This window comes from Phaenicophaeus curvirostris (assembly GCF_032191515.1).
Source record: "Phaenicophaeus curvirostris isolate KB17595 chromosome W unlocalized genomic scaffold, BPBGC_Pcur_1.0 scaffold_35, whole genome shotgun sequence".
In the NCBI taxonomy this organism is placed as follows: domain Eukaryota; kingdom Metazoa; phylum Chordata; class Aves; order Cuculiformes; family Cuculidae; genus Phaenicophaeus; species Phaenicophaeus curvirostris.
The window spans coordinates 2,227,902-2,252,866 of NW_027206664.1; the positions used below are offsets into that span (position 1 = coordinate 2,227,902).

The 24,965-nt window shown below is 45.2% G+C and overlaps 1 protein-coding gene and 1 long non-coding RNA gene across 2 annotated transcripts in view; one reads left to right on the plus strand and one right to left on the minus strand.

Moving 5' to 3' along the window:
• Positions 1–23,698, minus strand: part of LOC138733823 (microtubule-associated protein 1B-like) — a 153,559-nt gene extending 129,861 nt beyond the window's left edge. Inside the window, exons 1-2 of the mRNA XM_069881305.1 lie at positions 23,487–23,698; positions 18,827–18,928 (exon numbers count right to left, since the gene is read on the minus strand). Coding sequence (XP_069737406.1) covers positions 18,827–18,928; positions 23,487–23,667 — 283 coding nt within the window. The 5' untranslated portion in view covers positions 23,668–23,698. The remainder of the gene's footprint in view (positions 1–18,826; positions 18,929–23,486) is intronic.
• Positions 17,457–22,277, plus strand: LOC138733837 (uncharacterized). Its single transcript, XR_011339472.1, has 3 exons — positions 17,457–17,629; positions 19,838–19,950; positions 21,015–22,277. It is a non-coding gene; the product is annotated as an uncharacterized lncRNA (long non-coding RNA).
• Positions 23,699–24,965: the final 1,267 nt, after the last annotated feature.

The window sequence follows — 24,965 nt, forward strand, 5'->3', positions numbered from 1 at the left end:
AAAAGATCCATTGTGGTTTACCATACTGGATTTAAAGGATGCCTTCTTCTGCTTGATGTTGGCTGAAGAAAGCAAAAAGGTGATTTGCCTTTGAATGGGAAAACCCTGAAACTGGTAGTAAAACACAACTAACCTGAACAGTATTGCCTCAAGGTATTAAGAACAGCTCAACGATTTTTGGGAACCAGCTGGCTCAAGACCTGGAAACATGGGACTGGAACCCTGCTGCAGTATGTGACCTCCTGAGAGTTACACAAACAGAGGACGACTGTGAGCAACGGACTGCAAGTCTATTGAACTTTTGGACTGAGCAGGTATCAGGTCTTTCAGCAGAAGGCCCAGCCTACGCAGCGACAACTTACTTACCTTGGATTCGAGATCTCCAGAGGACACAGCCCAGAAGGAAGCTATTTGCTGTACACTCATGCCAGGAATGGTAAAGGAACTCAGAACCTTTCTGGGAATGACAGGTTGGTGTCATTTATGGATATATAACTATGGACACTTAGTGAAACCATTGTATGAACCATTGAAAGAATATCCAATGGGATCATGAAATTTGGCATGGACTGGGGAGGCACGAAGGCCATGTGAATAATTAAAGAAGGAGTTGATGAAGGTCTTTAGGTCTCCCCAATGTTTCAAAACCAAACATTCTGGTTACTTTCACTACTAACATTGTGAATCCAGCATCTTTCCTTAGCTGAGTCACTTTGGAACCAGTAATACGTGACTGACTGAAGATGACGGAGACAGTATACTCCAGCCATCCAGATCTAAAAGAAGATCTGCTTATGGAAGCGGAAGATTACTGGTACACCAATGGAAGCAGCTTTGTGAAGCAAGGACGTCACAAGACTGGGTATGCAGTGACCACCACTAGGGAAGTGATCGGGCAAAACCATTACCCCCATGAACATCGGCCCAGAAAGCATTGATGATCACCCTAACTCGAGCATTGGAATGGACTCCTTACCACCCAAGGAAGACACATTAGACATGCAGCAGAAATCTTAAGATTGCTGGAAGCTATAAATCTTCCAGAAGAGGTGGCTATCACACACTACAAAGGTCACCAGAGAGGTAATACTGGCCGGAAAATTGGTAACAAATTGGCAGGAGATTTTGAGGCCAAGATGGCCGCAGAAAAAAGGCAGAAGTAATATCTGCTTTGATTCCAGACGGTAATCTTCAAATCCCTGATTCTGATTTAAAATTGGAGAAATATTCAAGGGAAGATAGAAACTTGATTATCAATATGGCAGGAAGGGAAGTAGATAATGGGTGGTTTTATGTTCCAGATGGACAAATAATAATGCCAGCAGGAGTGCTATGGAAATTTGTCTTAGAGGAGTTACAAATAAAATAACAAAACCCCAAAGAAAACCAAAACAAACAAACCAAACCCTTTGGGGCACAGATACTCTGTATAAATAATAGGAATGCAAATAGATCTCTCTGAACTCCCAATAAAAGGAGTGGGGGCACTGGTATTCATTAGCATTAACAGATACTTTCTCAGGTTGGCCAGAAGCTTTTCCTTGCAGGACAAATAAAGCAGAAGTCACAAGAGTACTGTTGAATGAAATTATACCTTGTTTTGGAGTGCCTGCAGTAATATTGCCAGGTAGAGGTACACATTTGTGCTAAAGTGGCAAAAAGATTAGTGAAATTTTAAGAATTGATTGGCAGTTCCATTCTCCATACTGACCACAGGCTAGTGGCCAGGTGGAGAAAATGAATCATCAGATTGTTGCTGATAAAACAGCAATCTGCTAAAATTTGTCAAGAAGCCAATCTATATTGGCATCAAGCACTTCCTTTGGCCTTGCTTAGGTTTTGAACAAACCCAAGGTCCAAGGAAAGCATTAGCCCTGTATACCAACTGCAGTATACAGGAGAAGATCTCACAGAATTAGGTGAGAATTTGTCTAATCAGCTAACAAAACCAGCTGAACTTGCTTGAGAAACAAACAAAAACCCAACAAAAAGCAAAACTAAAAAAACCCCACAAATAAACAACAAACAAACAAAAAAAACCCCAAGCTGCATGGCCTAGTAGTTTAAGATCAACCAGTACATCCTTTTACACCTGGGGGTGAGTTTTCTGTTAAAGATTTTACAGGAAAACCACTGGGAAAACAGTGGAATGGACCATACCAAGTATTGTTAACAGCCTTCCCAGCAATCAAGATGAAGGAACTTGGATAAAGTGAAAAAATCACCTACCAGCCAGTGGAAAACAGGACGCTTAATAAAACTGTCATATAAAGCTGAAACTACGCTGGCTTCCTTTTAACACCAGGAATAGCCATGCCCATGAATTATAATAATTTAGAGAGATTTATTTGTAGGTATGCAAGGAACCTCAATTATACCCCAAGCCTTGGAGGCCTTAAATCTTGAAACTAGACAACTTCAGCATCAGTTTTAGAAAATAAAACTGCAATTCATTATCTGTTATTAAGGCACCATGGAGGATGCTCTGATTTTGAGGGCATGAGTTGTTCCAATTCGACCAATCAGTCTCAGACTGTAGGAACTTCCATAAAAAATTAGTATGGCCTTCTTAACTTCATACAAGAGTGGGAGGGCATAGATTTTTCCTAGCTCCTAAACTTGCCCTGGTTGAAACAATCTTTTCTCAGTGTTATAGCATTGGGACTATCAGTTTTGTTAACCCGTATAGTGTTTCAATGTGCATTTTGGTGTTGTCAGTGAACAGAAGGTTATCAGACATGGAAAAGAAATCAGATCAGACACGCAGTAGAATCAGGAAAATATTTTAAGAGAACTTTAAACAATAAGACCTCTTGTGACTCTTTTGCAAAAGAATTTGCAAAGGCCTTGAAAAAGGGGGGATTGAAATGGTGATTTGTAAATGGTGGGATGGAACATCAACTATAATGTGTTAGAAATAAGATTAACAAGTAAGATAATGATAACAACCCTTATCCTCTTGTCACCCAGAGTGGTTTAGATTGACCACTCAGATATGGCCACACCTTAACAACTCTGAGCTGATCCAATTTCATTCCCCCTGGATATGCAATGAGGTTCCGGGAACACAAAGTATACTTGTAATTTCGGAAAAAAAAATATGAATTTGAAAACAATTCTGTGTATAAATTTTCTGTGAAATCACTGCTTGGCAGAAGCACTCTGAGGACAAATCCCGAGGCTCCTCCACCGCTGAATAAAGTGTACGTGCCTAAATGGCTAAATTAAACTGTTAAGCGTAAGTTTCTTTGTTTCACTATATCATGTGCCACAGTCACTTAGAAAGCCATGAATTTCCTTAGAAAGGCAAAATGCCACACTGGGATTTAACTTACATGAAAAAGTACATTTTGGTAGAAAACACTGAAATGCTTTGTCAAACTACATGCTACTGCATTCCTATATTTTTAACAGAAAGTCATACCACAGACTGAGACAGGGGGAAAATGAGATATACTAAACTTTACAAGTAAATCAGAATATGTTTGCTTATGTCTCAAGTCTTTTATTTCATGCTGTGCTCTAAATCATAGAATCATTTGGGTTGGAAGGGACCTCAAAGTCCATTCAACTACGTCACTTACTATGACGTAGTTGCCATCATGGAAACACAGTGGGATGACTTGTATAACTGTAGTGCTGCTATGGCGGGATATAAACACTTCATGTGGGATAGGAAAGGTAGGAGAGGTGGTGAGGTAGCCCTCTATGTTATAGAGTGCTTTGATACCCTCAAGCACGATAATAGTGATGATAGGATTGAGTGTCTGTGGGTAAAAATCAGAGAAGCCCACAAGAAGGCATATATTGTGATAGGAGTCTGTTATAGACAACCTAGCCAGGAAGAAGAAGCTGACAAGCTCTTCTGCAAACAACTGGGAGAAGTCTCAAGATTGCTAGCTCTTGTCCTTGTGGGAGACTTCAGTCTTCTGGGTGTTTGCTGGAAGTACAATACAGCAGAGAGGAAGCAGTCTAGGAGGGTCCTGGAGTGTGCGGAAGACAACTTCCTCATGCAACTGGTGAATGGGCCAACAAGGGAAGGTGCTCTCCTGGACTTGCGGTTTGTGAACAGAGAAGGCCTTGTGGGGGATGTGACAGTTGGAGGACGCCTGGGACAAAGTGATCATGAGTTGGTAGAAATCTCAGTTCTAGGTGAGGTGAGGAGGGGAGTTAGCAGAAAAGCCACATGAAACTTCCAGAGGGCAGACTTTGGAATGTTCAGAAGGCTGGTGGGCAAAGTCCCATGGGAGACAGTCCTTACAGGTAAGGGAGCCCAAGAGGGCTGGGTAATCTTCAAGAAGGAAATCCTAGCAGCTCAGGAGCAAGCTGTCCCCATATTCCAGAAAAGGAGCAAGCGGGGAAAACAAACAGCTTGACTGAGCAGGGAGATCTGGGTGGACATCAAAAAGAAGAGGAATGTCTATGAACTTTGAAAAAAAGGGACAGGCATCTTGGGCAGAATACAGGGAAGAAATGAGATCGTGCAGAGGAAAAATCAGGCTAAGGCCCAGCTAGAACTCAGACTGGACAATTCTGTGGAATAAAAATTATTTCTACAAATACATCAATTAGTAAAAGGAGGACCAGGGAGAATATTCAGCCCTATTGGATGCAAATGGAACAAATGTGACAAAGGATGAGGACAAGGGTGAGGTACTTAATGCCTTCTTTCCCTTAGTCTTTTATAGCAAGGAAAGTTGTTCCCTGTGTGTAAATCCCCAGGAGTTGGAGGAGAAAAGCAAAGCTCCCATGATCGAAGAGGAGGTGGTTAGAGACTTGCTTGGCCAATTAGATACTCATTGTGTACTGTATTGGCCATTACACATACACAAGTCTGTGGGGCTGGATGGGATCTACCTGAGGGTATTGAGGGAGCTGGCAGATGTGCTTGTCAAACCCCTTGCCATCATCTTCCAACAGTCCTGGAAGACTGGGGAAGTTCCATTTGACTGGAGGCTGGCTGATGTTGTGCCCATCTATAAGAAGGGTCGCAGGGAGGATCCAGGGAACTACAGGCCTGTCAGTCTGACCTCAGTGCCAGGGAAAGTCATGGAACAGGTGATCTTGAGTGCTATCATGAAGCACATGCAAGAGAACCGGGTGATCAGGCCCAGTCAACAGGGGTTCACGAAAGGTAGGTCCTGCCAAACAAACCTGATCACCTTCTATGACAAAGTGACTCGGCTGCTGGATGAGGGAAAGGCTGTGGATGTGGTCGTCTTGGATTTCAGTAAAGCCTTTGACACAGTTTCTCACAGCATTCTGCTTAGGAAACTATCAGCCTCTGGCCTGGACAGGCGCACACTCTTCTGGGTTGAAAACTGGTTGGATGGCCGGGCCCAGAGAGTGGTGGGAAATGGAGTTTACCCTAGCTGGAGGCCAGTCACAAGTGATGTCCCACAGGGCTCAGTGCTGGGTCCAGCCCTGTTCAATGTCTTTATCAATGGCCTGGATGAAGGCATTGAGTGCACCCTTAGCAAGTTTGTGGATGACACTAAGCTGGGTGGAAGTGTTGATCTGCTGGAGGGTAGAGAGGCTCCAAAGGGATCTGAACAGGCTGGACCACTGGGCTGAGACCAGTGGCATGAGGATTAACAAGGCCAAATGCCGGGTCCTGCACTTAGGGCACAACCCTGTGCAGAGCTACAGACTAGGGGAAGTGTGGCTGGAAAGCTGCCTGGAAGACAAGGACCTAGGGCTGTTGATTGACAGCTGACTGAACATGAGCCAGCAGTGTGCCCAGGTGGCCAAGAAGGCCAATGGCATCTTGGCTTGTATCAGAAACGGCATGGACAGCAGGTCCAGGGAGGTTCTTCTCCCTCTGTACTCGGCACTGGTGAGACTGCACCTCAAATACTGTGTTTAGTTGTGAACCCCTCGCTACAAGAAGGATGTTGAGGCTCTGATGCGAGTCCAGAGAATAGCAAGGAAGCTGGTGAAGGGGCTAGAGAAGAAGTCTTATGAGGAGCGGCTGAGAAAGAGCTGGGGTTGTTTAGGCTAGAGAAGAGAAGGCTGAGGGGAGACCTTATTGCTCTCTACAACTACCTGAAAGGAGGTTGTAGAGAGGAGGGTGCTGGCCTCTTCTCCCAAGTGACAGGGCACAGGACAAGAGGGAATCAACTCAAACTGTGCCAGGGGAGGTTCAGACTGGTTAGCAGGAAAAAACTTTTCACAGAAAGGGTCATTGGGCACTGGAACAGGCTGCCCAGGGAGGTGGTTGAGTCACCTTCCTTGGAGGTGTTTAAAAGACAGGTCAATGAGGTGCTGAGGGGCATGGTTTAGTGATTGATAGGAATGGTTGGACTTGATGATCCAGTGGGTCTTTTCCAACCTAGTGATTCTGTGATTCTGTAAATAGTGGTGTCCATATTAATATTGCAAGGAGCCTGACTGGATCCCAACACCCTTTTTGTGCTCTTATTAAGGGAATGGATTGTCACAGTGGTATTTATGCATCATATATTCAGCTGCTGGGCAATTTACAGATGATTTAAGATTCCTTGAAAAACAGGATTCAGAATAGAAATGCCAATAGGTCTTTTCTGATCCCTTGTAAAGCAGCTGCATTAGCAGACTCCTTAATAATACCAAATTCTGCAGAGATTATGTTGTCAGGTGCTGGTGAAAAATGAGTAACAGAGCTTCTTAACTGATTGCCAAGACAACAGGCAACATGACTTAAAATGGGTACTCCAGCACTTGCCTCTGTTTTCTCTCTCTCATATACTGATGATAACTTCCATCTTTTGTTAACTTCACAAGGACAAAAATTCAAACAGTGAGTTATAACATGTACATGCTGGAAAAGGAACTGTGTATCTGGTAGTCAGGCAGAGCAAGTAAGGAGTCTTTCAAGAGCTCTGAAATTGCAGGTGTTGCTACTAATCTTAATTAAAAAAAGTTTTAGCTGTATAAAGCTAATGTCCTGCTTCACAAAAGACATAGTAAAAGGATTTTGTGTGGATAAAGCCATTGAGGGCCCTTCTGCAAGATTTCCATGCCTGCTGCTTTGTCCTGCAGCTTCCAGCTGGGAACACTTGACTTTCATTGGTGTGTATTCAAGTCCTTGTCTAGATTAAAATCTGTTTTATTTCAATATCTGTGTAGTAGCTAGTCACCCTAAATCTTCTAAGAAATACTGCTTGAGCAATGCACTGTGGCTAAGTCAGTGGTCAGTGACTGTATTGGCTTAAATGAGTCCTTTACCCATGCCCAAGACTTTATCTTCACCACCCTGCATGTGGCCAGGGAGGACTTTGGCCAAGTGTGAGACAGGTTTGGTGTCCCCTCAGCAGCCACTTGTATCGTAGCAGCAGTGGGCTTGCCTCCTTCAGGCTTCCCAGAGAAGGCTTATGTTCTTTGAAGCTATTACCCCTGTCTCCTCCTGTGAGGGGAGAGGAGTCTAAAGTTTAACTCCCCCCTGGTTAGAAACGGAGTGAAAAAGCACTGAAGGTCTGTAAACACAATACAACTTATTGCTAATACGTGCACACACTACTTAATCACACAGGCAAAATATGCGGCCTCAAACACAATGGTATGATATGTATGTAAAATGTCTAGCACCAAACAATACTATGATAAGTTGTGTGTTGATCAAAAAAAGAGAGAGACTATGCACTTAATCAAAAAAAGAGTAAAAGAGAGGAAAAAATGAAAAGAGAAGATTCCCAGTTCCACTTCCGACAGCGATCCAGCCAACAGGGGGTTCAGTCCATAGGAGTGCTCCACCTGGAGATTCCCCATTGCTGGTCTCTATCGTTCTGCTTTTATAGCTGCAAGACTCCTGTAACTCAAAGAATGTCATTAGTGGCCATTTACACTTGTCACCTTAAAGAAATAAGGTTCTGACAGGCGGCTGAGGGAACCCTCCCATCAGGTTATGAGGTTCAAGATGGACCCCCTTGCTTTCTAAGCATCCCCTCAGAGAGGAGCCTAGGTGCAACTGGATTGCTCTCTAGTCCCAGACCTAGTTAATGGTTTATGATTAAAGGATTATGTGTGCGTGCTTATATGCATTTCTGCCATGAGTCAAAATCTGGTTACCTGTGAGAGTCTCCTTAGAGACTGGGACACACAGGGTTAACACTTGTGGTTTGCAGCCCACAGGGGTGGACTGAGGCAGTAAGTAATCCAGGTGACAGTATAAAGAAGTTTGGGATTGTCTTGATAAATTCACTGCTGCATTAATGCTCAAACACTGACTCTGTAATTAAGTTAATTTAAATTAAAAGCAAATTCTAGGCTAAGGAATCAATTTCTTGCAGAGCATCTAGAAAAAATTGAGAGATCTACTTTGTTTTATAGGTTTCTACGTTTTTAGTTTTGCACAGGATTTTATAGATTTGCAGAGTTGATGTTCTTCTAGCTTTCAGTCCATTCTGAATTTGATTCTTTTCCTTGCTGATGTTGGACACAGATGCTGGCATCTATGAAATTACTGGTATCCTCCTGTGCTTTTCAGGAATTCCTAAGTACTCAGAGAGTTTTTAACACACTGCCTGTTACTTTCTAGGGACTTGGTAGGTAGTGGTGTGTTCAGCCCAGGGCAATGTTAAGTCTTCCTTGTGTTGACACAAAAAAGTCACAAAAAAGCAGGGTTAACTCCAAAAGCCAAGGGGCCACTCCAAAAGCTTATTTATTTATTTATTTATTTATTTTTACTATCGTTAGTGAAAATGTAGTGGTGCAAGGCAGCCTTTTGTAGAGCTACCCTGCCAGCATCAGATGAGATAGTACCCCTACCCAGGACAGTCCAGCCCCAGAATTCAGTCCCTGGGAGTAAAATGATCCCATCAGCGTTGGGGTCTCTCAGAAGACCACTGGGGGGAATTACCTTCCTCATCACATCTTTAGATTTGCAACAGCACCGTGTTGGCAGGGCTCCACTGCGATGTTTCAGAGACAGGTGAAACTGCGAGGGCAGTTTTTCATAGAATCACCAGGTTGGAAGAGACCCACCGGATCATTGAGTCCAACCATTCCCATCAAACACTAAACCATTCCCCTTAGCACCTCGTCCACCCGTGCCTTAAACACCTCCAGGGAAGGTGACTCAAGCACCTCCCTGGGCAGCCTGTTCCAGTGCCCAATGACCCTTTCTGTGAAAAATTTTTTCCTAATGTCCAGCCTAAACCTCCCCTGGTGGAGCTTGAGGCCATTTTCTCTTGTCCTGTTCCCTGTCACTTGGGAGAAGAGGTCAGCACCCTCCTCTCCACAACTTCCTTTTAGGTAGTTATAGAGAGCAATGAGGTCTCCCCTCAGCCGCCTCTTCCTCAGGCTAAAGAACCCCAGCTCTCTCAGCCGCTCCTCATAAGGCCTGTTCTCCAGCCCCTTCACCAGCTTTGTTGCTCTTCTCTGGACTCGCTCCAGAGCCTCAACATCCTTCTTGTGGTGAGGGGCCCAGAAATGAACACAGGATTCAAGGAGCGGTCTCACCAGTGCTGAGTATAGAGGGAGAATAACCTCCCTGGACCTGCTGGTCACACCGTTTCTGATACAAGCCAAGATGCCATTGGTCTTCTTGGCCACCTGGGCACACTGCTAGCTCATGTTCAGTTGGCTGCTTGGATAAAGCATAGATCAAAGACTTTATTCATCTAAATAAAGACATCTGAAGCTATTTTTTTTTGCTTTTTGTTGATTTATTTTGTTATTTCTTCAGTTTATTTTAGAAGTTGTATCCTATTCCCTTCTGCTTTCCTAAAATGAGTAAAACAGAGCTTTGATATTAGCAGAAGTTTTTAAGACTTCTAGAGAAGCTTATGTTCATCCTAGATGACACTTGCTCTTGTTGCTGTTCCTCCTGCACTCTTCCTATATGTCACAGTAAGTCAAGGTGATTTAGTGGCAAAATGTCAGTACTGGCATTTCCAGACTTGCTCCCTTTCTTGGAACCACACTGCAACTAACAACAAAGGAAGTTTTACTTTTTTAAAAGACAAGTTTAGAAAAGGCTATGGTCAGGGATGTCGTTGCTCCCAAATGATGTTTTGTAGGCATCTACTACTACTTCTGGCTTCCCTCTTCTATTAAATACATTGGAGGCTACTTATGGCACTACCAACTTTGGTTTTGGTCTTCCTTTTGAGTAGATTGCTGCCTCTGTCAGTGATTTTTATTTTAATTTAGGCAATGATCAGATTAGATTTAGACCAAAGTTCTTTCCAAAACCCACCAAATATTACACTGGATCTATTACTTGCAAAGATGGGATACTCTTGGAGAATATTGGTTCAATATTAGGCCAACTGTTTTTCATTAGATAGTCTATGTAATCTGGTTGTTGGCTAGGTGTGGAGGGCCCAATAAATTTCATCAATAATTGCAAATAAAATATAAAATATTTAAAATCAGCAGAGAGATAGCTTAAGTGGCTTTCTGTCTTGACATAGTGTTATGACAACAATTATTGCTTTGTAAGTGGAGTTAACAGGACAGATATTCTCCACCAAGGTGACTATTTGTGATCAGATAACAAATTGACTATGTAAAGCTTGCAATTTGGGTTGCTATAGCTGACAGCACAATAAAACAGTTTTATTGCTGAATTTGATGCTTTTGCAGATTTTAGTGTCAAAGACTTAGACACTGAATATTCTCAACAAATATTTAAAGAAGTGTTGAGAGTTATTTTTTAAGATTCTGTGAAATAAGAGACGTCACAGGAAAGAAAAAGGAAGTCTTGCAGCTCTATTAATTTTCTCATCTCTGATGTATTTTAAATTGTTACTATTTTCAAACAACATTTTTGTGTACTTTTCTGGTATAAAATTAATTTGTAATAATATTAATCAGGTTTAAAACTAATTCCCAGCAAAATTTCTACATAAAATTGAGCATCATATCAGGGAGTTCATGTCAGGGAGTTACAACTACTTGATTTAAAAAAAAACACACGAAATTAGTAATTTAAAGAAAAACAAACACCAAACCCCAACAAACTAAAAATCCACATCATGTTTTCTTACCATTTCCATTTCTTGAAAATTGCCTGCCATGGAATTATTCTCACTTGTACTTTTTGCTGGTATATGATATTCTCAATGCCCATGCTATACAATAAATGAGCATATACTAAAACCAATATCAATACTTCTACTTCCCTACTGTTTTTAGGTCATAGTACTTAATGTAATAAGTTCATTTCCGCCTTCACTGGTAATGACTCAAGTCAGACCTCCCAAGGCGCAGGAAGCAAAGGCATGGACTGGGAGATGGAAGAACTGCCCTCTGTAGGAGAGTGTCAACTGCAAGACCATCTAAGGAACACGAAGGTGCGCAAGTCCATGGGACCTGATGAGATGCATCTCCAGGTCCTGAGGGGACTGGCGGATGAAGTTGCTAAGCCACTGTCTATCATATCTGAGAAGTTGTGGCAGCGCAGTGAAGTCCCCACTGACTGAAAAAGGGGAAACATAACCCCCATTTTTGAAAAAAGAGAAGAGGAAGACCCAGGGAACTCCAGGCAAGTCAGTCTCACCTCTGTACTTGTAAGATCATGAAGCAGATCCTCCTGGAAACTCTGCTGAGGCAGATGGAACATAAGGAAGTGATTAGTGACAGCCAACACGGTTTCACTGAGGGCAAATTGTGCCTGACAAATTTGGTGACCTTCTATGATGGGGCTACAGCACTGGTGGATAAGAGTGACTGACATCATCTACCTGGACTTGTGCAAAGCATTTGAGACCCCATTCTAGTCAACAAATTGGAGAGACACAGATTTAATAGATAGACCACTCAGTGGATAAGGAATTGGCTGGATGGTCACACTCAACGAGTTGTGATCAACAGCTCAATGTCCCAGCGGAGACTGGTGATGAGTGGCATTCCTCAGGGGTTGGTATTGGCACTGGTGTTGTTTAACATATTTGTCACAGACATGAAGAATGGGATTGAGGGTACCCTTTGCAAGCTGTGTGGTGCGGTTGATGTGCTGGAGGGAAGGGATGCCAGCCAGAAGGACCTTGACAAGCTCAGGAGGTGGGCCTGTGAGAACCTTATGAAGTTTGAGTGCAAGGTGAACCTGCACCTGGGTTGGGGCAATCCCAAGCACAATTACAGACTGGACAGAGAATGGAATGAGGGCATCCCTAAATAGAAGGACTTGGGTGTTTGGATGAGAAGCTCAACATGAACTGACAATGAACACTTGCAGACCAGAAAGCAAACTGTATTCTGGGCCACATCAAAAGAAGTGCAGTGTCATGCTCCGATCCATGAACTACACACTTGTGTCCAGGCCTTATTTTGACCTGCACAGTTGAAGGTGGTTCAAATACCTGTGCGAGGACCTGAAGGCCAGCAAGGTCATGCTTGGGGTGAAATCAAGAAAACAAATTTTATTTTAGCTATGACCAAACTAAACAGACCAAAAACTTGGGTACCCAGCTGAGATACAGAGGTGCACCTTCCCAAAGTTGCAGAAACAGATTTCAATTTGGTCAGATCCTTGGACACAGCCACTGTCACTTGGATTCAATCTGACACACACCAATAGCAAGCAGACCCCATGTGGTTGTGTGCAAGTTCTCTTATAAGGTCAGTCCATGCCCCATTGGCATGTGAAGGGGTAGGGGGCTCTTGCCTTCCAGGGCAGGCAGGTGGTTGGATGTGTGTGGTGGGGTGTGGGGGAGGGCAGCACCTGCCACTGCATCTCCTCCCCCATAGCAGCCAGATCAGGACTGTGAGCTTGCCCAGGGGAAGAGGAGAGCAGTGCTTACTCTTGCACCTCCCCTCCCATTGAACCCAATGCCACAGACTAGGCCCTTGGACAATAGAAATGTTTAAGGCAGACAAAACAATAAAGTCGGTCTTTACACATGGCCATCAGGACAAGGGAGGTGATTCTCCTCCTCTACTCTGCTCTGGTGAGACCCCACCTGGAATAGTGTCCAATTGTGCAATCCCCAACATAAGAAGGATATTGAACAGTTAGAACGAGTCCAGAGGAGGTCCCAAAGATGATCAGAGGGCTGGAGCACCTCTGCTATGACGACAGGCTGAGAGAGTGGGACTTGTTCAGCCTGGAAAAATGAAAGCTCTGGGGAGACCTTAGAGAAGCCTTCCAGTACTGAAAGAGGAGAGCTTCTTGATCAGGGAGTGCAGGGATAGGACGAGGGGAGATTGAGATGAGATCTTAGGAAGAAAGGTGCTGAGGCACTGGCTCAGGTTGCCCAGAGAAGTCGTGGCTACCCCATCCCTGGAGGTGTTCAAGGCCAAATTGGATGGGGCTTTGAGCACCCAGATCCAGTGGGAGGCATTGTCACAGTCCAATTTAAAAGAAAGTGAATTCTTTTTCCCAGCACGGCAGAGTAACGCAAAATCACTCAGAGGTAGAGGTGTACACTATAACTTTTACTAAATAAGACACATGCCCTTAAAACACTGGATTCAAACGATCAAACAACTCGCACATGAAGAGAGCACAGACAGGAAGAGCCGCAGCCGCAAAAGAGACCAGAACAGCCTGTCAGTGGCAACGCTTCGCAACAGTGTACCAATCTGCTTAACAGAGCCCAAAACAGCACCAAGAGCCCTAATGCTGCCTGGAGCCAAACCCAAAATGAAACCAAAACTGCCTACCAGCTGCTGCAGCTGCCCATGTTGCAAAGAGAAAAGGAGAAAAGACAGGAAAGAATTTAAAAGAGTTGTAAGTGACAAATAGTTGCAAGAGATGAGAGATAGTCACCACCTTAGGAGTTCCACATGTAGCAGCACGTTTCTTTGCCCGGTGGGTCCAGAAGATGGTGGGTGCCCACACACAACACACAAACATGAGACAAGATAAACAGAGAGGGACAAACAACACAGAGACAAGACAAAGCAGACAAACAGAGGAAGCAGAGAGAGTTGCAGAGAGAGAGAAAACAGACAAAGAGATGAAACAGAGATGAAGTTAGAGAGTTGCACAGAGGGAGTGTTGAAGGACTTCGTGGGGGTTTTGAAGCTCTCTGTCCCCACCCGTCAACAGATCAGATGACAGGGACAGGTAACAGGCTCAAGCATGTCCCTCCTCCCTAAACAAGTCCAGACGTGCCCTCCAGCACTTCCGGCCTTGCTACTGAGGCTGGGGGCATACACCTGCTTTAAGCAATTCAACACATGCCAGGCCACGTCCACACAGGTGCCCCTGCTGATGGCAGGGGAATGAGACTGAATCATAGAATCACCAGGTTAGAAATGACCTCTTGAATCATTGAGTCCAACCATTCCTACCTGCCACTACACCACATCCCCAAGCACCTCGTTTACCTGTCTTTTAAATACCTCCTGGGACAGTGACTAAGCCACCTCCCTGGGCAGCCCATTCCAGTGCCTGAAGACCCTTTCTGTGAAATATTTTTTCTGGATATCCAGGACCTGCCTTTCACAAACCTGTGTTGACTGGGCCTGATCACCCAATTCTCTTGCATGTGCTTCATGACAGCACTCAAGATCACCTGCTCCATGACATTCCCTGGCACTAGGGTCAGACTGACAGGCCTGTACTTGCCTGGGTCTTCACTCTGACCCTTCTTGTAAATGGGCACAATAACAGCCAGCCTCCAGTCCAGTGGAACTTCCCCAGTCTTCCAGGACTGTTGGAAGATGATGGAAAGGGGTTTGGCAAGCACATCCGCCAGCTCCTTTAATACCCATGGCAGGATCCCATCCAGCCCCATAGACTTGTGGGTGTCTACCAGGGCAAGCAAGTCTCAAACCACCTCCTGTTGGATCATGGGAGCTTTGTTCTGCTCCTCTAACTCCTGGGGATATACACAAATGAAAAACTTTCCCTACTATTAAAGACTGAGGCAAAGAAGGCATTAAGTACCTCAGCCTTTTCCTCATCCCCTGTCACTGTTGTTTCATCTGCATCCAATAGGAACTTAATATTCTCCCTAGTCCTCCTTTTATTGTTTATGTATTTACTGAAAATTTCTTTGTTATCTTTCACAGACTTGGCCAATCTGATCTCTGGTTGGGCCTTAGCCCTCCTGATTTTTTCTCTGCATGATCTCTTACTTCCCTGTAGTCCACCCAAGACGCCTGCCCCTTCTTCCAAAGTTCATAGACATTCCTCTTCTTTTTGATGTCCACCCAGATCTCCCTGCTCAGTCAAGCTGTTTTTTTTTCTTTTTTCCCCGACAGCTCATTTTCCAGACCATGGGGACAGCTTGCTCCTGCGCTGCCAGGATTTCCTTCTTGAAGCATACCCAGCCCTCTTGGGCTCCCTTACCCTTAAGGGCTGTCTCCCATGGGACTTTGCCCACCAGCCTTCTGAACATTCCAAAGTCTGCCCTCTGGAAGTTTAATGTGGCTGTTCTGCTAACCTCCCTCCTCACCTCACCTAGAACTGAAAATTCTACCAACTCATGATCACTTTGTCCCAGGCGTCCTCCAACAATCACATCCCCCACAAGGCCTTCTCGGTTCACAAACAGCAGGTCCAGGAGGGCACCTTCCCTTTTTGGCCCACTCACCAGTTGCGTGAAGAAGTTGTCATCCACACACTCCAGGAACCTCCTAGACTGCTTCCTCTCTGCTGTATTGTACCTCTAAGCAGACACCCAGAAGACTGAAGTTGTTTATAGAAGAGCTCATCAGCTGCTTCTTCTTGGCTGGGTGGTCTATAACAGACGCCCATCACAATATCTACCTTCTTATGGGCTCCTCTGATTTTTACCCATAGACACTCAATCCTGTCATCACCATAATTGAGCTCTAGGGTATCAAAGCACTCTCTAACAGAGGGCTACTCCGCCTCCGATTCTACCCTTCCTGTCCCACCTAAAGAGTTTATACTCCACCATAGCTGCACTCCAGTTATACGAGTCGTCCCACCACATTTCCATGATGGCAACTACATTGGAGTCTCCCTGCCCTACGACAGCTTCCAACTCCTCCTGCTTATTGCCCATGCTGCGTGCATTGGTGTAAATGCACTTCAGCTGGGCTGGCAAACTTTCAGCCCTCATGAAGGGAATAGTGTTCATTCCCAATTGACTAGTCCTTGGATTATCCAACCCCTCAGTGCCAGTTTCATCCTTTCCGTCACCAGATGTACTCGCCCCCACTTGCTCTGTGGTGATATGCCGGCAGTCCTTGCCAGCACACCATCTCTCAGGCACTCAAGTTCCACTTCCAGGCTCACTCCTGACTAGCCTGGCTTCCTCCCCCTCCCCCTTCACACCTAGCTTAAAGCTCTATTTATCTGCTCAGCTAGATTTTAAGTAAGGACTTTAGTACCCCTAGGAGGCAAGCATGCCCTATCCCTAGTAAGGTTGCCTGGGGGTGCGCTGGTCAGTCCATGATCAAAGAACCCAAAGTTTTTCTCCTCGCACCAGGTTTGGAGCCAGGTATTAATCAAGTGCTTCTTCTTGACCTCTTGCTCCTCATTCCTTAGCACTGGAATGGACCTAAACACTACTTGCGCCCCAGAGCCCTCCAGCGTTCTCCCTAGAGCCCTGAAGTCTCTCTTAATGGCTTTCAGCTTTCTGCACTGCATGTCATCGTTGCTGATTTGAAATACTACCAGAGGGTAATAATCTGTCTCTTTCACCAAGGAAGGAAGTTTTCTAGCTACATCCTTCACTGATGCCCCTGGTAAGCAGCAGACCTCCCCGTGGAGAGGGTCCGGTCTGCAGATAGGTCTCTGTTCCTTTTAGAAGGGAATCCCCCAAGACAATCACTCTCCTCTTCTTTTTCAGAGGATGTTTTTATGGTTGTTTGAGGATGGTGCGGCCTAGGGAATGTTTCTAGGCTGTGGGAGCTGTCCTCTTCATCTTTGAGGATGGATCCTACTTGCAGCACTTCACATTTAATCTTCAGAGGAATCTGGGGGTTTGTTGTCTGAGTAGGGACAGCAGGTTTCCTGCACTGGGCAGGAACTTGCTGCCATTCCCCATGTCTTCTTCCCCCAATCATGCAGTTGGCAGGTGGGTGGTGCTCAGCCGCACTAGCTCTGGCAGGCTGCTGAGTTTGTGAGAGGGTGCTGCTCCACTGATCTTTCCCTCTCACACTCCCTGATAGTCCTTAATCTAGCTACCTCCTCCCTCAGCTCTGCCACCATGCAAAGGAGTTCTCCCACACGAGCACAGCTGCCACAAGTGGAGCCAGTACCAGTGGCATGAGTCAGTGTGGGAGGGAGGCACTGCCTGCAGCCCAGGGTCTGGGTAGCTGCATGTGCCCACTGAGGCTCTGTCTGGGTGGCAACATCCATCCTGCCTGCTGCAGCACACAGTGCAGCTTCAGTTTTCTGTCGGGTGGCCACCATGGTCCTCGGTCCCTTCTGACCGGCCTCCAGCCCCTCTCTGCACCCTCCCTGCTCGCTCAAACTGTCGCGTTACACTAACACACCGCACGCCAGTTTGCCACACTCCTGTTCACCGTGCTCCCTAGGGAGCGTTTAAATCTCCCGCGGTAGCCGCCGGGACCGCCCTCTCCCGTCAGGCACCGCGCGGGACCGGCTGCTTCCGGGTGTCAGGCGCCCAGCGCCGCCCGCCCCGCTCTCGCCTGGGTTTTCCTGGGCTTTTCCCGGCTCAGGGAAGTGCCCCACCGCCTCAAATGGCCACCCCGCCGCAGTACTCACCGTCCTGCCGCTGGATGCTGCCGAAAAAGTTACAAACCAGGGGAAGAATCAGAGGTTTGGGTTTTTTTTTGTTTTTTGTTTGGTGTTTTTTCCTTAAATTTGACAGTGTTTTACTCTTGATATGGGGAAATACAAAGTCTGTTATAATCTATGCTACAAGAGGAAGTATTAGTTACACAGTAAGACATTTTGGTACATTATTAAAGACCATCAGGTCAATGCTATCATGCTGGCAAGACGTCAGGATCTCTTTCTCAACAGTGCATAGCAACTGACTATCAGTGTGATGCAGCAGTACAATATAATATTTCATAGACCTTTTCACCATCAAGAGATGTTCCTGAAACCGCTATTCATAACATTCATCAATACTAGGCTGTACTAGTCAATATGGCCACAATAATTTCACCAATGAAAGCAGTCTATACTCATTGGAGAAGGGTATATATTTTTATATGAAAACCAAGATTAATTTCACACATACTCATTCAGCATTTGTGTTAAAGTAACGACATGTTAGCAAACTACCAAAGACTTGATTCCCATGTACTCAGAATAAAATTGTACATTTCACAAAATTGTTGTGGGGGTTTTTTTTTTAATTTATTTTATTAATCCTCTAAAGGAAGGACAGGCTTGAAAAAAAAAAAGCCAGCAGAAGAGAAGACTTACTCTCATGAGCTCTTTAAAATTCTAATTTCTTCATACAAGCCAAAGAAAGTTCCTGTGAATCAAGGTAGACCCTTCACCCCTCAACTTTTCCATACCAAGAAAGAGAAAAGTCCAAGCCTTTTGGGTACAAACATAGGGCTTAAGCCATGCTTGTACAACAGCTGTGATTATTTCTATCTCTATCAAGTTATTTTCTCTATGTGCTCTACCTACCACTCTGAGGGATAGCTTCAGTCTCCAGGACTACTAGATTGGCACTACATGAATAAACTGTTCAGTCAAAAAGTCAATTTCACTTAAGTTTATTGGGACCCCAAAACTAATATCTACTGGCAAAGTAATCATGGTGCGATACATGAAGCTATCCTAAAAGACTGATAATATTAGAGTTTCAGACATTTCCTGTTGTCAGAAAGTTAAAACAAATTATAATGTCAAGCCATATTTTAAAAGAAAGAACAAAGTATTCATTGTAAAGAATCACAAATGGAAGTGGGTCATTCAATACCCAAGTGTATTTATTAATCCTGCTTTTAAGAAAAACATACAAAATTTTGACAAACACTTCCAAAAACTCACCTCTAATTTCAGGAGAGAATCGAGCTGAATGGCGAGACACAAAAAGGTTCAGTTCTTGACCCAAGTTGTATTCAGTCAAGTTTGTTTCCCATGATCGGATTCCTAAAATTCAAGATGCAAAACACATCTAGCTTGATATATGAGCAGTGGAAGTTTTAATTTATTATTTCTCCATTTACATTCATGTTATTTGCATATTTCTAAGTTCCAAAACCAGTCTTCCTTTCAAACCACGCAGCTGTCCTTTGCAAAGTGCTGAGTGCTCAGAAGATGCACTCTGTACAGGGATCAGTCACAAGCAAGAGGAAATCTGCTTTTTCAAAGGGTGACCATCCTTTAAGGCCCCTGCTTCAGGACTGCTGGTCCCCACATCCTAGTAGTCGTTTTGTCCCCCAGCTACTACTCAGGAAGCAAGACACTTGGCACATACATGATCATAAAATGTATTTTGCAAAAATATATTTAAGCAGTGAAATTTGACAAGGGGAAAAAAGAAATCTTACTGCAGCCAAAAGATAAGTTTATGGTTTCTTACCATATGATTTTAATGACTAAATTTAAAAGAAAGAAAAACCCTACAAAAAGAACCACAACAAATTAACAGGAAAACATACTTCAATATTTTTCTAGAGTAGTCTTGAAAAGCCAGTTACACTACTGGTAAGTTCAGGAACTCTGCAATTTTGAACACTAACATTATACCAATTTTTTTTTTTCTAGAGGAAAAACATTAGACTTACACAAATTAGGTGGCAAATGCAGAAGGGATTGCAGGTGAGAAAATGTCTAGTGGCCCCTCTCCACATACCTGACCATGTATTTGCATTACATTTTTGAATTAAATCACTTTGGGTTTTAGTCCCTTTGGGGTGGAGGAGATGCCTGAAGAGGTGTGTGGCCAACCCCTTATCATGAGACTAACATTAAACACTTCTGCTTGTAACTCTCCCAGGATTTTAGGCTGTGAACTTTACTGTCAATGCTGACTCTCATGCTTTATTCTCTTTCAAGGCAGCAGAAACGTCAAGCCTTGCGCTAGCAGAAGCCATGTTGTAGGGCTGAAGGAGAAAGATGGGGAAAAGCAGAGAAATACCTGTGCTGCCAGTCTCCCATTGCAGCTCTGGGTAGGTTCTCCACACAAATATGAACATCTGCATTTCAAGAACCTGAAGCCATTTAAGGGAGAATTCATCCAGGGCTTTTCCTTGTCAGCATCCCAGTCAAGGTAGAAGCATGCTTCTTACTGGGATATACTACCAGCTATAAAAGCTGCCATTTAAAAAAGCAAATAAATTTGGAAATACAGTATCCCCTGTGTGTTTCATAACCACTCGAGAGAAAAATAACTGAGATATAACCAGCCACCTCCATTTCCCAAATTATGGATATTTTTTTTCAGAGGCATAAGCAGTGAGTCTCTTCTGCAAGCCTCATTTTCATTTCTGAAAAAATCTCTTGGCCACATGGTGCATTTTTGGAAGATAAATACAGATCAGAAGGCTCTAACATTTTCCAGGTGTTGTAATATTTAAGAGCAGGAAAGTAAAGATTATATAGTACCATGTACATACAATGCATATGAAAACTACAACCAGTAAACTGACATTGATCAAAGTTGAAGTATGTTGAATGAATGAGTGCTGAACTTCAAGAAGCTAGAAAATAAACAGCTCTCTGGTCTCTGTCAACAATCTTGTGTGGGGAGACTCCAAAGCTTTCCAGAGGTCAATTAAGCAATATGGACTATGATTCAGCAGTGCTGCTATTGCCACCATGTATCACTAGCTGGTTTTGTTGTGAATCCAAATTTGCAGCAGATATAAGAATCTGTGTGCTGAGCCAAGAGATGCTCAAAATACAGGACTCATACAAAAAGCCTAGACATACCACACATACAGTAGTCCTAGAAGCTGAAGTTGAGATTTGGATAGAATATCCCAGATCTGCAGCTTCATGATTGTTATGACCCAAATAAGGGAAATTAGGGGGTTGTAACTGATTCAGCATTCTGGATGTGAAAATTATGCATGTACATAGCATAATGCATTATATAACCAAATCAGGTTTGGCTAGAATGGAGGTAGTTCTGGAACTAAAATACAAGGTCAATCCAATGACATATCATTAATAGCATGGAAGTAACTACTGGAAGCATGACTTAACTGTAGCTATTTCTTTCTTTCTGCAGGCTTAGGAGTGCAATACCACTAGACACAGGACTTCAGACAGGGCACACCTGCATCTGCCAAATCAGTGGAAAAATCTTGAAGCTTTCTCTTCACTCCCTTTTTTGGTGGGCATTGAGTTGGAGGATTGCCACCCCCCCCCCCCAGCAAAGTGACATCCAAAATGAAATTATTGAAAATGCAGCTTGCTACACCATTCCCTCTTCACGATATATTAAGAAATTACTGCATTCCACCAGGTTGCATAGCATCTCACCACTGATGTGTTATCAGCAGATGTTTTGACATGTTGTGCTGCAGTTCAGCACATGAATCCACTTCTCAGTGATGGTACTTAAGAGATGTACAAGAGAAGCCAGTGAGTTAAAGAACCCTAAATGCATTTAAATCTCTGTTGAGAATAAAGATGGAAAGAAGCCATTTTTCCAGACTACAGCATACTTTCCAATGAGAAAGATTAGTCAAGCCCATATTTGTCTCATGCAGATAGAGCTTTAGACTCCCAGCACACTCATCCAGAACAATGCACCTCAAAATTTGACCAAGGTTGTTTCCTAACAGGCAAAATCCCAATCAGATCATCTGACACCAGGAGCAGCAAGGCAACTTCTAATCCAAAATTATGGATAAAAAGGCCAAAGCATTCCCTCTGAACATTTAAAACTGTAAGTGGGTGTTATTCTTAGTGGCAAGAGGTAGCAGCAACAGAGCTATGCGGCAGCAACTACACAACAGAAACTTCAAGATGACACTAAAGAGCAGTTCTTCAGAAGGATGGCATCAAATGTCTTGAGGGCAGACGTTTCATCCATTTGCTCTATAAGTTTTAATAATTTTAATTAAATGCAGCAAATTTTCTGACACAACCCAAAATTACATAGCATTAGGAAAGTGGAATGCTGAAGAGGTTCTGAATGACAAAGCATCTGCCTCCTTAGTTCTCCCTAGGAGACAATGATAGCAATAAAGATGAGCAGGTTATGGTGAATGAAGCTGGTTAGCTGTGATGAGGCAGCCCTTTACCACAAGCAGTCATACAAAAAAAAAAAATAGCCAACTAAAACAATAATAGTTGAGAAAACAATAGAGATAAATGAAGTACTAGCTAGCCTGCTAAACCACGCCTACATGGTAAGGCTGCTACCAATCCCCCTTTCCAAGGTCTCTCTCTCCCTTCTAACAATGGCAGGTTTCTGATATTTCTGCTTTTGTCAGCCCAAAATAAAAATGCTACAAAGTCATGTATCAATCGAGTTTAACAAACTACAGGGTCTAGCAATAATTGTGTTTCATACCACTATTATGGTAACAGGGCTTCCCCCCCCCATGTACACTATAATCTATTGTATCAGAACCCCCTATCAAGAACTGTCATTTCACTTCCAATACCTTACTGTGTTGCTGTTCTAAGAAACAGACAAATAAACAGCGAGTCATAGCATACTGTAGCTGGACAATAACGAGGCTGAGCACTCAGGTATCAGCCTTATTACCTATATCTTTTTCTCTATGGAAATATAAGTGTGCATATAAAGCTTAGGTCTTGAGAAAATTCTCCAGCCAAGAGAAGAGTGTCGTTGCCTAAAGTTAGACACAACAGGCACAGCTGCATGCCTTCTCAGGGAGTCTTTGCCACTGAGAAGGAAAACGCCCGAATTCTGCTGATTTGGTTTCACAGAAATGCCGAACAGCCGCCCCGCAGCTCAGCCGCCACAGCCCCAGACACGAGGGCTTTTCGGCGGCGCGGACACCCTTTGTCCGCTTTGGGCTGCCATAGGGACCGCAGTGCGGACTGCGCCACGCCCACCCCTCACTTTATCCGGGCAGACGGGCTCGGTGGCACTGCTAGCGCTCGGTTCCTGCCGCAGCCCCAGCCCCTCCGCCCCAGCAGTGGTTGAGGGGGGTTGCCCCCTTCGCCCGCTGCCAGCGGCGGGGCAGACGCTCCTGGGGATGGACAGTGGGGCGTGGCACTCGCCGGGCCGACTGCAGTTCTTTGTGCAGGCTGCAGCAGGGAGCCGCAACCTCCGGACGCCGCACGGGGCCCGGCCCGCAGCCGCTGACTGCCTTCGGCGGCTCGCCGGCACTCGCACCCAACGAGGGGGTTCCGAGTCCGGGAGGGAGGGAGGGGCGTGCACACAAGACGACTTGCTCCTCGTGAAATAAAAGGAAGAGACCAGAGACCACGACTTCGTAGCTCATATCTCTCGTGCCGCGTCTCTTGCCCTGACCATGAGCAAGGGGGTGGCAGGCAACCCCGCCCCGCCGGTCGAGCCCGGACAGCGCCCCACTCGCCCCGCGCGGAATAGGAAGAAAACGGGGAGCAGCTGCTTGTCCTCCGCGGGGCCTCGCCGGGCCGAGGAGGACCGTTACGGCCACTTCCGAGGGGAAGGCGCCGGGGGCTGGGGGCTGGCTCGGAGAGTGGGACGCGCGCGCTATAGCCTTGCTTTCGGCGGCCCCGTTTCCCGCCGCCTCACCTCGCTCGATATCGGCGATAGCCCGCCGCAGGTGCTCCTCGGTCACCAGCTCCCCAATGACCACCAGCAGGTAAAATTTGCTGTCCAGGAAGCGGTGCGAGAGGTTGAGTGAGAGAGAGTTGGTTTTGGGAACGCTACAGGAAGGCTCCGAGTCCACTTCTACCACCACCAGGGTGGCCATTACGGGCGACCCGCTCTACCCCGCGGCGCTAGAAGAGCCTCTCAACAGTGGCTCTACAGGAGGCAGGGAATGAGGACGGGTGGGGAAGCAGCGGTGCTTTTATACGGAGATAGTGCAGGGCAGGGACCTGGGGAGGGGACGGGAGGGGAGGGGACCGGACGGGAGGGCGAAACGAGCCGGCGCATCTCCGTACCGCCACTTTTCCAGCATTCACAGCTGATATCATCTGCAGCAAATCCTCTCCGCGGCGGCCCCCGGAAGCAGGAAGCAGGGCCGCCTCGGGGTGCGCCCCAGCCTGGTGCGTGACCCCTCCACCTGCACTGCCCCAGCCAGCGCAGGTTCCAGATCCCTCACACACACAGCCTTCCCCTGTGCCCTTCTGCTGTCTTCTTACCTTGCTGGTTTGGTCCTCCCATGTCCCTTGTTACCCCAGGGCCTCGCTCTGCTGGCTTGGCCATCTCCCGCTCCCCGAGGCCCTCATAAAGTCTCAACCTTGAAGCATGGTGGCCATGCCATGAGGAGCCACAGGTGATGCCCTGGCAGACCTGGTGAGCTCGTCTGGGAAAGCCAGCATCAGGGCTCTAGCTGCACCCCTGATGCTGGATGAAGAAAGCAGCTCCACCATCCAAGGCCAAGAGTCCAGTCTCCTGCATCTTGCTGTAGCACTGTAGGAAAATCTGAGCCATATCCCCACCACCCCCCCTTTCCAACTGGCAATCTAAGTATTCTTGTTACCTTTTTTTGTTGTTTGAAAGCAGTTCACTTAATAAGATGCTTCAAACATAGACTTTCTGCACATATTCAAGTGCCATGGATATATGCATTGTATGCATTGAAAAGCATTGTTTCTGGATAAGCTGCTAAAACCCATACTCTGAAGGCTCCAGAAGTTCAAAGGGCTTTGGGTAACTAATTTTGACTGGGCTCAAGCAATTCTAGGGAGCAATGGTGTCAAAAAATGTCTACAATTACCAAAACAAAGTCTCGATTCCTCTTGTTTACCATGTAAAAGTTAGACATCTGCTCCTGATACTCAGAGACCTGCTCAAGTGTCAATTCAATCAACCTCTCTAACATGTTCCTCTCACTTTACTGACAGAAGCCAGAGACACTGGTTTACACTAGGTGTCTTGTTAATATTGCTAAAGTGACAGAGAAATCTCCCCATGACCTAGGAAAGGATATAAACTTTTGTAGTCTGGTTTTTAAGATAACCTCTGGTCCGTGACTGTGAAGACACTTCCTCTGTGTGCAGCTCCCTCCAGTACTGACTGCTCAAATTCCCTACCTGTTCCTCA